General features: G+C 40.0%; 2 protein-coding genes across 2 annotated transcripts; one reads left to right on the top strand and one right to left on the bottom strand.

The window, feature by feature from the left end:
• Positions 1–208: 208 nt before the first annotated feature.
• On the bottom strand, positions 209–7,806 carry LOC129362240 (ras-related protein Rab-11B). Its single transcript, XM_055033679.1, has 5 exons — positions 7,576–7,806; positions 5,188–5,383; positions 3,392–3,585; positions 3,215–3,295; positions 209–910 (listed from the first exon to the last, which is right to left on the bottom strand). Exons 1-5 carry the CDS (start codon positions 7,613–7,615, stop codon positions 765–767), a joined length of 657 nt encoding a protein of 218 aa, XP_054889654.1. The 5' UTR covers positions 7,616–7,806; the 3' UTR covers positions 209–764.
• Positions 7,807–8,945: 1,139 nt separating this feature from the next.
• On the top strand, positions 8,946–16,109 carry LOC129362199 (mitochondrial import inner membrane translocase subunit TIM44-like). Its single transcript, XM_055033610.1, has 13 exons — positions 8,946–9,027; positions 9,916–10,020; positions 10,165–10,329; positions 10,433–10,513; positions 10,683–10,832; positions 11,074–11,207; positions 11,726–11,811; positions 12,063–12,155; positions 12,288–12,412; positions 12,639–12,689; positions 12,921–13,010; positions 13,433–13,543; positions 13,714–16,109. Exons 1-13 carry the CDS (start codon positions 8,968–8,970, stop codon positions 13,831–13,833), a joined length of 1,371 nt encoding a protein of 456 aa, XP_054889585.1. The 5' UTR covers positions 8,946–8,967; the 3' UTR covers positions 13,834–16,109.
• Positions 16,110–16,601: the final 492 nt, after the last annotated feature.

Below are 16,601 nucleotides of genomic sequence, written 5' to 3'. Positions count from 1 at the left end.
GGTTATTTCTTCACTAGGCTTGTCAGACTGTTTAAAAAAACTGCATGAAGTTTGAGGGAAAAGTAAACACAGAAATACTTTTCAAATTCAATTAGAGTTGTGAGGCTGAATACTTAAATGAGGATGTTCCTCCCACATTTTTAACCATCTACGTTTGTGCTGCTTTTTGTTTGTTTGTTTGTTTTCCTTTAAAAAGAACACCGCGAAGTAATATTGTAAAATTTATTTCCATGGCATTAATATAATGTATGTGAGCAGACAAGCTATCAAAACAAACGGAACAAAATATATTTTACACAAAAACAAAGTAAGCGTCAGCAGCGTCACAACCACTTTTTGAGATGATGACTGAAGGAGGAAAAGGCCCAAAGACAGGACTGCTGATCCCAGTGAAACTGGCAGGGTTTCAAACCCAGGCCTTCAGTTTGTGCCAACAACAGTCTACCAGAGAGATGTCTAGGCCTACAGGGTCTCGGGACAAGGCTACACTGCTACGCTGACATGTTAATTAACGGGTAGCTGCTAGGGGGGGAGGGTGTACCTTCAGTCCTGTTTTTGTGCCACAATGTTTTGACCATACCCGGGTCAGATTACTACTTGAAATCAAACTCTTCTATCGTTTTGTGGCTTAATAGAACTGACTTCGCTGATTCAAAAGGTGCAAGCGCTGACTCGTCGTGCCCAGCGTATTCGAAAGCACATCAACACTAGTGGATTTCAGTTAATAATCGGACCAGGTGAGGCAGGACGGTTTTCCAGCGGGGTTACAGGTTCTGACAGCACTGCAGCTTGCTCCCCCTCTGGCCGTCCGTGGTCGGAGGGACGCTGATGTCCACCACGTTGTTTCCTGGGGACTCGTCGTGGGCAGATCGCTCCGCAATCTGTTTCTGTGATACAATCCGGTATATTTCTGTTTTCACAAAGAGAAAACAGTGATGTTTTAGAAGAGTGATCATACTATGTTCACACTTGCACCTCTTCTAACCTCAGGACACCTACGGTGAAACAAAGCTAATCTGGAAAGGGAAACTAGATCAGAAAGAGGAAGCTACATGCATGCAAAGTTTAAAAGTCAGCTTCCTACAGCAGATGGATAAAATGTAAACTAATGAATCATACAGTGACGAACATTTGGACCAGCTGGTTTGAGTTGTGTCAGTAACATCTGAGGGTGATGGGAAACAGGATTCCCAGTGCTTCCAGAGCCAGACTTTAGGTGTCACCTTCATGTCTGAATATACAGTGGTGTGAAAAAGTATTTTCCCACTTACAGAAGTTTTTTTTTTATTTTTTTTTTTTGTGTGTGGTACTCATGTAATCATCAAACAATTGTTAATATCAGAGCTGAGCATTTACAACAAAAAAAAGCGGTTTTGTAATAATATCATTTATGAAGAGAACAAAGTCTGTCTAAACCAGTGTCCCTCCCATGTGGAAAATGTAATTGCCTCCTTAACATCAGCATTGAACTTCCCTTGGCAGCAACAACTGCCATTAAGTGACTATTAGCGGTGAGTTGTTTTTTTTATTGCTGTGGAAAGATTTTGGCACACTCATCTTTGCACATTTCATTTCATTTATACAAATTGTTTACAGTTTGGGCTGTTTAAGCTCATTCCTTTCTTTCTGCTTAACGTAAGTGTGCTTGAGCCACCATCCATTTCACTATCACCACCATGCTTGACTGTTCCTACGATCTTTTTGGTCATAGGAACTTTAAAAAAAAAGCTTTTTGTCTCGTCTCTCCACAGAATATTTATTATTTTCAGTAAATGTCACCCTTTTCAAACCGATATATATATATATATATATATATATATATATATATATATATATATATATATATATATATATATATATATATATATATAGATAGATATATCTATATATATATATATCAATGCCTTGCTTCGTCATCTCGTCTCGACTGGCTCCATATTGAGTTGATGTTTTTAAAAATCTTTTACTTAACTTTTTGTTTCGTTTAGGTCTGATTTAAGCGACTTCTTGATTAAAGGTTGAAAAAAAGGTTACCTCGGTTAACTCATTTTTTAAATAAGTGACCCTTATTCTGTGCAGGCTTGTTTGTTTCCTTTTTACCTTCAGAAATAAAACTGCATGTTGCTCATATTAACATTTCCCACATGATGTTATATGTGTCAAGAAAATAAAAACAAGAAGTTCATAAGACTGACAGAAATGCTTTTCTGAATGTAATGGTGACTATTTTACTAAAAGCAAGTGGAGAGAGTTGTCAACAAGGTAATACATTTACATCTTACACCATGTAGTGCAAATGTATTTTTACTTGAGATTTATCTCTTCTTCATAATAATAAAATCACACATTTTAATGCATTTTACTGGGGTTTAATTATCCAATACAAAGTAGGGGATAACTGTGAAGTGGAAAGAAAATAATGCATAGTTTTCAACCCTTTTTTGCAAATAAAAATGTGTAAAGTTTGCTGCGTAGATATGAGCAGCTGCTTTCACTCTAATACCCTTAAATAAGACATAATCACCATGTGTTTAATTTAATCCCATTTTAGCATAAATATAGTTGTTCTGTAAATGCATCAGAGGCTAACTCACGATTACTAACGTACTAAAAATAAAATTATCCGCTCCCCCCACATTTTCCCATTACTAATATGCCACTGTGTGTCGCAATTGAGTTTAAATATATGCATGAATCATAGAGGCTTATTTGTGGAAGTCAGTAACATGAGAAAATAACTTTTGTTGACAGTATAAACTATGTTAAAATTGACTGAAAACAATAACCAGAATTTAGTCAGAATACATGAAGCTTTTGTATGAAAATGTTCTTTGAAAAGTTTTTTAACATACAGAAGAATCGTTCTAACCCAGGAGGAAAATCTTAGTACAGCTATTTATTTATTTTTTTACCAGACCAGAAAAAGTGGATTTATTGAAACAGTGGTTACTGCAGTAATGTGTGCAAATACATCTGCACAGCAACACTGACTGACTACAGAGCTGATGCTTTAATGTCCAGAGAAATGGACGAGAACAAAAAACAACACACAAAACAGGATCTTATTCTGAAAGTTGTTTACTTAGTTTGATGTGTCTAAGGTTGTCTTCCACTGCAAACGTCTTTTGATAAGATAGATCTAGTAAATATACATTTCCATCATTGCCTTTCCTTGTATTACCCTATTACTATTTATAGTCTGATTATAACATACCTGTAAGAATATTCTTGAAGGCTTCTTCAACGTTTGTTGAGTCCAACGCTGAGGTTTCTATGAATGACAGATTGTTCTTCTCTGCGGGTTCACACACAAACACATGACGTTTTACCACTTGAACCATCCAGTGAGACGAGCGGTTTCCCCAGTCACAGTGACGGGCAGCTCAGTTACCTGCGAAGGCTCGCGCCTCGTCTGTGGGCACAGCCCTGAGGTGGCGCAGGTCGCTCTTGTTGCCGACCAGCATGATGACGATGTTGTTGTCGGCGTGGTCTCTCAGCTCCTTCAGCCAGCGCTCCACATTCTCATAGGTCAGGTGTTTAGCTATGTCGTACACGAGCAGCGCTCCCACGGCTCCTCTGTAATATCTGTAACACCGTCGATAGAAAGAGCAACTTATTTGATGGACTCAGATCCCCTTATCTCATAGAGTTTTGCCAAAGCTTCAGTTATTGAATGTGTGTTTTTTTCCAACTGAACTCATCCATACTTCAGTATTCCAGTTTCTCCATTTGTAGAATGCACTGGAGTCTATTGGGAAAATATTCAACACACTGTTGGGAAAATATTCAACACACTCATAAAGGTGAGCAGCCCTGCTGCTCACCCATTGACAGACAGACAAAGCTGCCAGGAGTTAATGGGAACAATGTTAAAGTCAGCTGGAAGTTGGCGTCAACTCATTACTCCAAGAATAACCTGGCTTAGATAGTAAATTGATGGATAACACACTCTTTGTTATGATTGAACACAGGAGAAAATCATTAAAAATGTCTTGTTCTAACCAAATATTGCATGAGAATAAAATGGAAACAGAAAAAACAGCATATAAATCCATCTAATAATCTGTCTTGACCGTAAACTAAGTCAGAATATAAAAGTGAACCTCAAAAGTCGACAGCAGTACTGTCATACTGTCATCCTCTGTTTTCACAGGACTGAGGTGGTGCAGGTCACTCTTTATATCCGCCGCTTATAAAAATGTGGGTAAATTCTGTCTGATCCTTTTTGTCATGTGGCTTTGTTTCATTGAGATTTGAGGACTTTCATTTTTGAAGTCATGTAATCATTTGGCTGACTATGTGACTGCAAATTGTCCAGGTCTGTTGTCCGTATAACAAGCCTACATCAGCATCTACCCACCATTGTTGGTGTTACATGTTTGAGCTCTTACAGTATGCCGTATGTTGCTACACTAAATGTAGTGCTATTTACCTAGATGTCGTGCTGATACCTCAGGTGATGCTTTTGCAAACATAAAGCACTCTGCCATGTTCTTTGGTATATGCCTGTACCAACTTTGCGATAGATTATTTTTTTCTATTTATCTAAACCATTCCCAGTAACTCCAGCTCTTGCTTAGGCTTTTTGCTGCATCCAACATATTACCTTTGATCAATTACATTTCCATCCACCATGACCATGTACAGGCCATTTTTAATGTTGACCAGAATCATATTAAGGATAGTGTTGTTAGGTTTTCAAAGCGTATGTAAGGTCAGCAATTTTCAGGGTGAAATTGCTGAACTGTCTCTGCTTGTGCGTCATTTATCTTCTGCAGAATCACTGACTTCCCTTTGTTTGATTTGTAGCGCTTCCCAGGTTGATGTACGGCAACAACAGCTTCTCTAAATCCATTGTTGCTTTTGTTCCTCCTTGGTATTGTGTTAATACAAATAAACGCCGCCAACTGCACCTGCAAACTGACAAAATTTCTCCTTTTGCAGAAGTACACATGCTGGCCAGTGATCAGATACTTGCTGCAACCAGAAGCAGTTTTTAAAGCCTGTCTGGTTGTTCGTGTGGGTCAGTAACCATTCCAGTTAGTTGATTCATTCTGATCTCAGAGTTATATGTCTGCTGTGACTGCCATGGTGAAATATTCCTCTTCCACACACACACACACACACACACACTGCAGGTGCTGCAAGACTGGAAGATTTGCAATCGCAGCGCAAACACAAACTTACGCCGAAGTGATGGCTCTGTAGCGTTCCTGTCCTGCCGTATCCCAGATCTGAGCCTTTATCGTCTTGCCGTCCACCTGGATGCTGCGTGTGGCGAACTCCACCCCGATGGTGCTCTTGCTCTCGAGGTTGAACTCGTTCCGTGTAAATCTGGACAGCAGGTTGCTCTTCCCAACACCTGAGTCTCCAATTAACACGACTACGGAGGGAAAGAAGAGCGCATGAGTCAGTGTTGTTAAATCAAAGAGGACTTTGAACGTTGCTATCAACACTGAAGTGGGTCATACTGATCTCTCCAGGCACTTTTATGAATGGGAACTTCAAATAGGAAGACAAAACACTGGATAAAGAAATTCCTTGACTTTTGGTTTGATTTTCCTTTAGCAGGCATTATTTATTCTTACAGTCTAAGACTCTACAAGTATGAACTAAAGTGATAAGCATCAGTAAATGTAGCCTGTGATATTCCCGATGGTATAAAACACAGTGCCTTGCAAAGCTGTTCTTCACAACCCATTAACTTTTTTGAATGTTGCATCCAAAGACTTCAGGGTATTTTGGAAGCATTTGAGGGACAGATCAAAACAAAGTCGCACTGATCATTTCCCTTTCATCTAAAAGCTGTTAAGGAAAATGAAAAGGATTGACACACTTTTGGGCCTACTATCAATCTAATCCACCAGTTTTTCTATCATGAGGTTTTCTAAGGATCATTAATGAACAAGTCAGCATCATGACACCCAAGAAAAGCAGCAGGCAGCTCAGGGATAAAACTGTTGAGAAGTTCAGAGAAATAACATCTCAATGTTTGCACTTTCCTTCAATGAAAATGGAAAGAGCATGGCACAACTACAAACCTATTAAACAGAACCCCGTCAGCCTGAACAGAACCCCGTTGTCACCAAATAGCCTTAAGTAGAGAAGCAGCCGAAAGACCCGTAGCAACTCTGGATGAGCTGCAGAGATTCACAACTCAGGTGGAAGAATCTATCTATAGGACACCTAATAATTGTGTTACCCACAAAGCTGGCATTAATGGAAGAGAGGCAAGAGGAAGGCCATTTGCAATTTAGAAATACTGCTTGTAATTTTGTACAAGCCATGTAGGGGACAGGCATGAAATGAGGAAGAGGATGTTCTGGTTCGATGGGTCTGAAACTGAACGCCATGGTCCACAACAAAAACAAACACTTCACCATGAGTTGTAGGTTCTAGCTGGATGATGTTTGTCAGGAAAGAGAAGACAGTCATGAATGAAATGACTGCAACTTCATCCGACTTGAGGTGAGTCCAAACCTGTGACAGACTTGCAGTACTGGTAACAGCAACATGATTTTTTAAACGTCCATCACTCAAAACCCAATAAAACACATTGGAGTTTCTCGGTGTAAGGTGATTCCCCGTGAACATCCTGGAAACAGATGATTTTAAATGATCAACAGTCTCTGTTCACCCACTGTCATGTGCTGCTGCAGTCTAATGAGTGGAACTTATTGAGCAGATGGTTCTCATACAGCAGCAGCAGAGGTGGAGCCTTGTTGTTTCCCCCCCTACTTCCTCCACAAAAGGAAACCCAACTTTGTTCTCCTCGTCGGCTTCGGCCGGTGGGTCCGGGGCTGCAGGAAGCCGATAACACGCTCCATCAAACCCTGAATCGACGGTCTCAGGCCGCCTTGCCCTTCCTGTTTCGGACGGGTTATAAGGCTTGGCCAGGGGGAGAAAACACAAGGAGGGAGGAGAGAGAGGGGAGGGGAGGCTCCTCGCCTCCGGCAGATGCTCTATTCATCCCACAGAGGATACTTTGTTACGTCTAAATGGTCTCTCTGGCTCACACAAGCCCGGGATGTTAATGTGCCACAGGAGCTGATATCAGGATCAAAGAGGGGGCCACCGAGCCCCCCGGGCTCGGTGGCCCCCCTTAGTCCCCCCCTCTCCCCCTTTTCAGGCTTAACGACTGTCAGAATGACAGAAATGAAAATTGCAGGAAGTTTTGCGCCGATGCATCCGCAGTGAGTCCTCATGTGGGGAACGAGTGTTATTGATCAGCGAGAGGTGAAGGCCAGCAGGCCTGAATGCATCTGAAGTCAGGAGAAAGCATCCAGTGTTGCTGAACAAGAAGTCTGCTGACCTCATCTGTGAGGCGATGAAAGTTTTTTTTTTTAAACAGCTGTAGTGCGCATTAATTACCCAATAAATACAACTCCAGGATCTGTAATGTCACAGCATCGTGTTGTAATAACAGCTGATTATCATCAGCGCAGCTCAGAGACAAAAAGGAGAGAATTGACAATCAGCCATTAAACGCCGCTTTGTCTGGTGCGCAAGGAGCCAATCTGTGCATCTTTGCTACCCTTTATTTATTTATTTATTTAAAATGTAATTTCTTTTTACCTTTGAACAAAAAATCGTATTCGTCGTCTCGGTTCCCCATTCTAGACGAGGCCGCTCCAGCGCTTTGTCTCCGGAAGAGGATGAGCGGACGCCGTGGGTGTGGATGACCGCTATATATGCCAGGAAAAAATAAGGTAAAGATCCGAGCTCAGACTCTGCGCCAGTGTCGGCTGTCAAGGCGAGAGCTGGTCGCAGAGAAGGGGGAGAGAGCTCCCAACTCTCTGCAGAGGGAGGGGAGGAGTCCCTGCAGTTCAAATTCCTCCCGAAGGGAGGCGCTCCTCACCGGCAGCACGCCACCAGAAACAGTCGCTCGTCTGGTTCAAAACACGTCATTTATTTAAAACAAATGAAGTCCTTTTTGAAATGACTTTATTTACTTTATGACATGATCGTTTCGTAATCTGACGTGTGCGCAGAGTGAACTTATAATAAACAAACCATTCAGACCGCGTTTACATTTCAGAATACGTGCACAATTAGGTGAACAGTCTCCTGATAAAGACTAAATAAAATGTCGGACATTTATTTGTCATTATTATTGTTGTTTACAGATTATGTGCATAAATAATGGGGAAATTGTGTGTAATCACTGATGGTCTTTCAAATTGAATTTGGATTTCAGAATCAGTGGCTGCTGTACTTGCCGCTGATTTATTTATTTATTATTATTATTTTATTTTATTTTTTTGCAGTCAGTCAAAAGATTTTTGACCATATTGACTGAATCACTCACTCTGACTGGAAACAGAGTGAGTCTCTAGAGAAGAACAACTTTGAGAGTTGGCTGGACATGTTTCAGTATACTTCTTTTTTAAATGTATATATTTATATGATTACCATGTACTCTAACTAATAAATAAAATCAGTATATGATACTTTCATGCAACCAAATTAAAGCAGAACATAAATGTGAATGTGTAGGGGGGGTTATGTCCTCATAGGATAGTAAGTGCAACAAATAATTAATCAAGCACAATGTTTTGATAAATTATCGCCTAAAATAAAAATAAAAACAAATAAATCTTATAAAACTGTCATTTAGAGAATTATGGATAGTGTCCAATGGAATGAGCCTTACTATCAAAGACACTTTTTCTCTATTATTAGCTGAGTTTACACAGCAGAGTTTACACAGCCTGCATTGTTTAACACTGTGGTGTATTTTCTCTGCGCCTTTTTTCCCCTCAAAACAGTCTTCCTCCTTACTTTTTTTTCAGAATAACTCCAAAAGTGCATCATAATAGCTGGTGGGTATATTGTTGCAGCATGTCTTAATTTGATCCAGGATCGTCCCTTTAATCAGGGTCATGTACTTGGCCCCGCCCCATGCTCACTTCCCGTCCTCCTATTGGTCAGGTGAAACGTCGGTTCAGACTGTGACGACGCACCAGGATGCACGTGCTTCCCTGGTTGAACTTCAAGATGGCAGCGTCCGTGTGTCGGTGTTACGAGGTTAGACCCCATTCATGTCCTTCATTACAGCTCACACACATGAAACGCTAATTTATTACGAGTTTAACTCCGGTGTGTTTGAGTCAGTTTTGTCACCTTTATTCACGAGAACAGGGTTTTATGGATATCTGTTGGAGTACGTTATGACCGTTAGAAGGCCTTGTTGCATCAGAATCGTAGCAGTTAAATCTGTTACCGCTTAATAACATAAGCTAGGTTTTCTGTAAATTTGGTTCCTGTGCTTTAGGCTGTTTCGAAAGGGAGTATGTTAAAAATCAATAGTTTTCAACCGTGGTGTAGGCTGGAGCAGAACAAGAACGGCTGCATGTTCAACACAATACTGTTGCCATAGCAGAATCTAATGAGAAACAGAGAAATAAAAAGGTTTCAAACACATTCTACACCACGACCCCAGAGACTGAAGATTCCTCACATTTTTATTGATAAAATGAGGAGTTCAGCTTTATTTTTGACGCATTCATATTGTCCTTTCCAACATCCAGTGCTGTATCTCCTTATTTTCTTGCAAAAGTAGTCAAATTTGTATAGTTCAACACTCTTTCTTAATCCACCTCATCAAGCACAATGGAAATGATCAATTCAAGTTTGTTGTTGCGGTGTGACAGTTTGCTGTAAGGTTAAAGTGTTTGTGGTGGGAGTAAAATCAACAGTGGGATCATGCATAATGAAGTTATACATTTTGAAATAAATTAGTGGTGTTTCAGGAATGATGTGTTGAATGTTTCTCAAAAATCTTTCAAGATTTTCTCTTGAACTGTTGGCGTTGCTTTCTCCTGTACTCTGTTGTGAATCAGTAATTATACAGAAACGTTTTGGACCCGTTGCTGATATGGCCTGCCTCACCTTACTGCTGTTTTTTGATTGCAGCTCATTGGCAGGAATGCCTTGGGTCTCTGCACACGTTCTGTGCTCAGTGCCACATGGAAAAGAGATGCCTACAGGTTACACAGGAGCCCGGCTGCAGCTGTGCAGGTGCACACCAACAATTATTTTCATATGACCCACTTTTGGGGATTTTATTGAAATAATCTGTAGTTAGCATATTTGGTTGTACACTGTTTTTGTTTTGGATGCCTATAGATTTCTGGATTTCTGTTTTTCTGTTTCTTTGTTCAGGTCCGGTATGCTTCAGGGCGGAAAGGTTTTCTCGGGGAGTTTGTTGATAATCTTCGTCAGGAGTTCAGTAAGAACCAGGAGATGAGGGAAAACATCAAGAAGTTCAGGGAAGAGGCCAAGAAGCTGGAAGAATCCGACGCCCTGCAGCAGGCCCGCAGGAAATATGTAAGGAAGTCGCCTGGCTTCTGGTGTGAGGGTCTACGTTGAAACTGATTATTGTTGGTAAAACCCTTTGACTGAATGCTGCAAAAACTCTTTGTTTCATTAGAAATCTATTGAGGCAGAGACGGTAAAGACTTCTGAGGTGTTTAAGAAGACCTTTGGCTCTCTGTCAGAAACTGTCAAAGAGGTGAGGTGTTTAATGGGATCTAAACAAAAAGCACTAAAGAGTGGTTACTGGATTTTTCTTTTGCGGAAGGATTCATTCTATGTTGTGGATTCAGCTTCCACATTTGTACATTTATTCAGTACCAATCTATTTGAATTCTATCTTTTATTGGGGGTTTTTTGTGCTTAAGGGTCTAGAGGAGGTGACTCGTACGGATATAGGAAAGAAGATCAAAGAAGGCGTGGAAGAGGCTGCGAGGACAGCCATGCACTCTGCAGAGTCCGTGTCTAAGGGTGGAGAGAAACTGGGCCGGACCAGCGCCTTCAAGGCCATCTCACAGGTCAGAAGAATAGACATCTCTCTAAATCTCTTCTTTAAAAATGTGACATTTGAATTAAATTTGCAATGGAGCAGCTTTAAGCTCAGTTGCAGATGGATAACAATCCTTGCCTGCCACATACGTCTGAAGTGCTTGTTTAGTTTTCCTTTATTCCTGATTTAATCTAAAGCTGTGCTTTAACATGCTGATAAACTTTCATGCTTCCCAGCTCAAAACATTAAAACCGCTGCTTCCTCTGTAGAGCGTTGAGTCCATGAAGAAGGAGATAGATGTCGGAGACGCCGGCCCCTACAGAGCTCCTGCTCAGCTTAGAATGAGAAGTGACTTTTCATTTAAAGGGCCAGACAATGACAGCAGAGTGTTTGAGGCCAATGAGTAAGTAGCTGCTAAAAAGAAAAATCACTGTTTTCTACATTTATACCAATGCATGAAGTCTTTGCAAAAATATGTATTTAGTTGCTTTTTTTAAAAAACATTTCATCCTGTTAATACATATGGATGTATGTTTTATTGGGATATAGGTGAAACATAAGGAAACATAAGGAAAATGTGTTTGTTTGTTTTTTTCAGATGAAAATCTGGAAAGTGTGGCTTGTATTTGTATTGATTCCCGTTTACTTCAGGAAATGCCAATATAAGCCAGTGAAATCACAAGGTTCTTCAATATCTCAAAATGTCCCAAAAACTTTAGGCCTTAAATAGCCTTGAATACGTCCAGAATGTCCAGTCTAGGTTTTAAATCACTTCTACTCATTTAAGACTTTTAATTTTTGAGCAGTAAACCAGTTTCAGTTTCCCTGTTATGTTTCCACCACTTGCTTATAAGTAAGTGTGTATTTTATGAAGTTTGTTTTCATGTGATTAAAAATTCCACGTTTGTTTTTATGACGTAGAGAAGCTCTGGGGGTGGTTCTGCATAAGGATTCAAAGTGGTACCAGCAGTGGAAAGACTTCAAGGACAATAATGTGGTCTTTAACCGTAAGTTGCTTCCAAATAATAAACAAACTACTAATCTCCTTAATGACCTTCTGCTTAATCTGCAGACGTGCCTTCTCAGTTGGAGACAGCAGGGGGCAGCAGATAGCTTTATAAGCGCATGCCTAATCAGAAAAATGGTGCACACTTAAGATATTTTTGATGACTACAACTGCTGCCTTTATTATCTAAAAAAAACACTTAATTTTTCTAAGAAAAGTCCATCTCTTTCATTTTTTTCCCTATGCTCTCAGGATTCTTTGAGATGAAGATGAAATATGATGAAAGTGACAATGCTCTCATCAGAGCATCCAGAGCCATGACTGACAGAGTTACTGACTTTTTAGGTAACTCTCCATCATATCCACCTTGTCTTTCTACTGTTTGTTTCTATATATTCCAACCTACAAATTTAATTTATAAGATGCCAGTGCTGTTTTTTTGTCAGTGTTGCTGATGGCGTTGACGTGCATTTCTAGGTGGCCTTTTCTCGAAGACAGAAATGTCAGAAGTGCTGACAGAGATTCTGAAGATAGATCCCAAGTTTGACAAGGACACTTTCCTCAAGCAGTGTGAGAAAGACATCATCCCGAACATCCTGGAGGTAATGGGAACCACCAGCTTTTGATTGTCGTTTGTTTCTTAAATCCTTCTTTTCTTTTATCCGTTCGCTGTCGTATTTCATTCCTTTACTACCTGATACAACCTGGCTCAGTTAGGGAAAAAATGAGTTAAAATAAGATAAAGAAAGCAAGTTGGAGTTTAAATGTAAATATCGAGATGATTTATACATTTTCCCACTGCTCACTCATGAACTGTGTCCTTTGCAGGCTATGGTCCGTGGAGAGCTGGATGTGTTAAAGGACTGGTGCTATGAAGCTGTGAGTTATGCAGCAGCTACATGAACATTTATCATTTTTTTAAAGCTCTGATTAATTTAAAGTCGATGCTCCGGATAATAAGGATGGAAGTGATTTTTAGGTTAAACAAACAAATATGAATCAGTTTTTGCTGTTATGTGTCTAACGTGTTTTCCAACTTGGTTTTTCTAAACCTTTTTAATACTTGAAGTATTATGTGTGAAGTGTTTCATCCTTTGTTGTTTCTCTCAGACATACAGACAGCTGGCCCATCCCATCCAGCAGGCCAAGGCTCTAGGTCTTCTCTTTCAGTCCAAAATTCTCGACATTGATAATATAGACGTAAGTTCTGCTACAATCAGTCAATACTGTCACTTACACCCATGGAGATTTTCCAACATCCAGTGCTGTATCTCCTTATTTTCTTGCAAAAGTAGTCAAATTTGTATAGTTCAACACTCTTTCTTAATCCTCCTCATCAACATAGTGACTGGTGAATGTGGAAATGAAATCCATATAGGGTTAGAAACACCACTACCACAGATGAAAAGACAAGTTCAGAATATGTAAGACGGTAGCTGACCTTCAAATGAGTGAATATCCCAGCAATTTCACTCCAGTGCTCAGAAATGACATATCCCCTTCAATTGATATATGGCAGCATGGGTTAGGTTTGAAAAGTTGAACCTCCAACATCGGAGAAACCGAATGACTTTATATCAGCTGTTCCTCCTGTGAGCTTCTTATTTTGTGGCCTGTTTTAGTTGGCAATGGGTAAGCTGATGGACCAGGGCCCGGTGCTGATCATTACCTTCCAGGCTCAGGTCGTCATGGTGGTCCGCAGCCCAAAAGGAGACGTTGTGGAAGGCGATCCGGTCAGTGAACTTCAATTTTGCTCCAAATTTGAAACAGAGCTTGGTGTTGATAGTTAATTTGGAACTACAAAATGTTACATCCCATTATACCAGAAGACACGGTGAAAGAAAATCGAAAACAGTTAACCATATGTTGCTGTTTGACATTAAATGCCTCTGCCCCCCCGCAGGGGAAAGTGATGAGGATGATGCACGTGTGGGCCCTGTGTCGAGACCAGGAGGAGCTGAACCCCAACGCAGCCTGGAGGCTGTTGGACATCTCCGCCTCCAGCACAGAGCAGATCCTCTAATAGGAGGTCGCATGGGACGCAGATGAATGTATCCTCTGATGGACAAACCGTGAAGGACGGCTGGAATCCGCTCCAAAGCAGAGCAAACCCCTTCTCCTCTGTGCCGACTTTCCAGAAGATTCATGTGCACATGTACATAGTTGATGCTCGATCATTTGCTGGAATCTGCATCCTGACTTCCATGGACAGAGATATGAGTAAAACACCTAAACCTTCTTGTTATTAATGCCTGTTAAAACAGAATCACAATACTGAAGCCTTCATCCTGTGCTGCTCCTCTTCCATACTAGTGGCAAGAACTATTCTTGAAGTAAACGGAGTAAGTTCATCTCCATTGTAAACTGGTTGTATTTAATCACAGAAAGATGGCATCTTGTAGGTGGAAAAAGTGGACCTTCATCTTTTATGTCTGTTGAAGTTTTGAGAGTTGTGTCAACGTGCCCCTGTATTTTTATCACTTTTCTTTTTGAACATTGGAGGCATAGTGTAAGTAGCGATAAATTTGCATTTGTGGACAGTGGAAATGTTCTTCACACTATTAACACAGAAGAAGTAAGTTCTAATTGGCAGAAACTAGAGATGGACATTAGACATTTGTGGCAGTTTTTGCTGAATCTGGTTTTTCTTTAAGATTTAGAGCAAGATTCAGAAATTATGATTTTTGCAGCATTCATGCCTTGAGCAACCAGTTATTTACGTTGAGAGCAAAGGTGACATTATGCAATTGAATGATACAAAAGTTTCTCCAAAAAGATTGGTGTGTCCCATTATTGCTAAAACGATAACATACTTCAGAAGTTTACCATTACGTATTAGTATTTTGCCTTCCTAAACAGCACTTCATGTGTATATCCTAGACCTAGAGAATGTAGAGCCTAACCTTACTTGAGGATTTCTAAGAAACTGCCAACATTTCCAAATCATGCTCATAGAAATGTATATTTGCTTTTAGTTCAGCCTTCCTATTACCCGCTGAAAGTCTTGCTCTCTCACTCCCTGTCGCTGAATTTTTTCTTTCTAATGGTTTCTTACATTTTGTTTGGTTAAAACGAAGTGCTTCTTCTGACTTCATTTTAAACACGCCACTGAAAATAGCTACCGGTGAATCTTCTCAGTATCCATATTGAAGAATGCTGTCAGCAGGAGTGTTCACTCATTAGGTTGCTAAAAATCAGGTGGTTCCAGTCAGAAGCTGATGATTGAAATCAAATAGCAGCAAAACAATTCTCCTCTTGTGTGACCATAACACAAACTGTTGGACATGTAAAAACTGGGTGGAACTTGATGATCTGATGAACTTCAGTCGATGTTTTGGGTTTATGTTTTTTTTTTCTAGTGAAATAACTTCTCCAATCTCAACGAAGGCAGAAATTAGTGATTGTAAATAGATGTAATAGATCTTTGTCTGTTGTTTTACCAACTTTGTGGGTTTATTTCACACATAAAAGTACAATGAAATTAGATGATTTGAATATAAAACATTCCAAGTAACGATGTATTGATTTAACGCCACAGCTGCTCTTGGATAACGAGTTTATTAGCTACATTATCAGGAATACCACACATTATGTTTTGCTAAGTTGCAGTGCAGTGTGTCCTTCTCTTCATCTACATCATAACCTGTAAGTAAATGAGATGTGCATTGTTTCGTTTCATTTTATCATTCAGGCAGCTTCAGGTTTCCAGAATCGTTTTGTTCGACCAAAGTCCAATCATTCACCTGTTTGTCTTACACAACTGCTCTGTTTACGTTTCTGAATGTGGCTTTTAAGCAATGGTGACAAATGAGTCTTTTACTGAACAGACCGCATTGTTGTTTGAAATATTATTGATGTTTCTGTTGAGTCCATTTGTGTCAACGACGATGCCAAAATTCATGGCTATGTCCAACAGGCATAGCATGCTCTTATTTTGTTAGACAGGAAGTCTTGTATGTAGGTTAAAATGTCTATCTGCTCATCTTATAGGTAAAATACTTCAATGATCCAAATTTAGTGCTTTTACTGATGCAAAGTGGTTCTGATGCAAGAAATTACACACGGCCCAGAAAACTCTTCCCATAGCATAATGCTTCCTCCTCCTTGTTCGACTGTGAGGTCACGCTCGGCTCTTTTTCTTCTCTTTCTCTAAACATGGTGGGTTAAGTTTATGCCAAAAAGCACCAATTTATGGAGATGTTCTCTTGCAAATATGTACACATAACTTATTCTCCTTGTACATAATATAATATCAGAATCCTGTTGGAATAAAATACATTTTGTTTGTCCTGTCCTCAACGCATGCTTTTCTTCTGAAGTCATTTTTTTTATTCCAGAGTTGCCAAACTTTTTATGTCTTTTGCTTTTTGTGAAGTTAAGCAGATCTTGTCAAAATCTCAAAACAAAGCAGGCTAATATAATTAATTTTGCCTCCGCTTCCTCAGAGTCAGCAGCTCTGGGTGCATCGTGTATATGTGCTCCTCTGGAGAACAAATTAAACTCTGGATGTCCTGTGTGTCTGTCCTTAGTTTTCTCATTTCGGTCCTGACACATGTTGATAGATGTTCATGGACATGGCTATCAATGCCGGTTGTTATACTCATAGATCAGTTTGTGTGGGACTGATAGATTAGACCTTAAATAATTCATGCATATAGATTCACACACACACACAGTCAATACGTATGGGTAGTTTATCTTACGGCTGTCTTGAGATAAATGATTAAAGAGGTCTTTGTACTAACTAAATGAACTGGACTGCAGAGATGAGGCTTCCCTGTGAGCACACCT

The sequence above is a fragment of the Poeciliopsis prolifica genome, unplaced genomic scaffold (genome assembly GCF_027474105.1).
Source record: "Poeciliopsis prolifica strain line A6 unplaced genomic scaffold, Auburn_PproV2 SCAFFOLD008, whole genome shotgun sequence".
Lineage (NCBI taxonomy): Eukaryota > Metazoa > Chordata > Actinopteri > Cyprinodontiformes > Poeciliidae > Poeciliopsis > Poeciliopsis prolifica.
The sequence above is the reverse complement of the archived record's forward strand: the minus strand, read 5'-3'. Positions and strand labels throughout refer to the sequence as shown.

Bases quoted from the DNA above. Each gene is read 5' to 3' on its own strand.
- LOC129362240 (XM_055033679.1), bottom strand. From the start codon at position 7,615: ATGGGGAACCGAGACGACGAATACGATTTTTTGTTCAAAG. The intron at 3,296-3,391 runs GTAACTGAGCTG...GTGAACCCGCAG, and splicing joins CGAGGCGCGAGCCTTCGCAG to AGAAGAACAATCTGTCATTC. The intron at 911-3,214 runs GTATGTTATAAT...TTGTGAAAACAG, and splicing joins CTTCAAGAATATTCTTACAG to AAATATACCGGATTGTATCA.
- LOC129362199 (XM_055033610.1), top strand. From the start codon at position 8,968: ATGCACGTGCTTCCCTGGTTGAACTTCAAGATGGCAGCGTCCGTGTGT. The intron at 12,413-12,638 runs GTAATGGGAACC...TGTCCTTTGCAG, and splicing joins TCATCCCGAACATCCTGGAG to GCTATGGTCCGTGGAGAGCT. The intron at 13,011-13,432 runs GTAAGTTCTGCT...GGCCTGTTTTAG, and splicing joins TCGACATTGATAATATAGAC to TTGGCAATGGGTAAGCTGAT.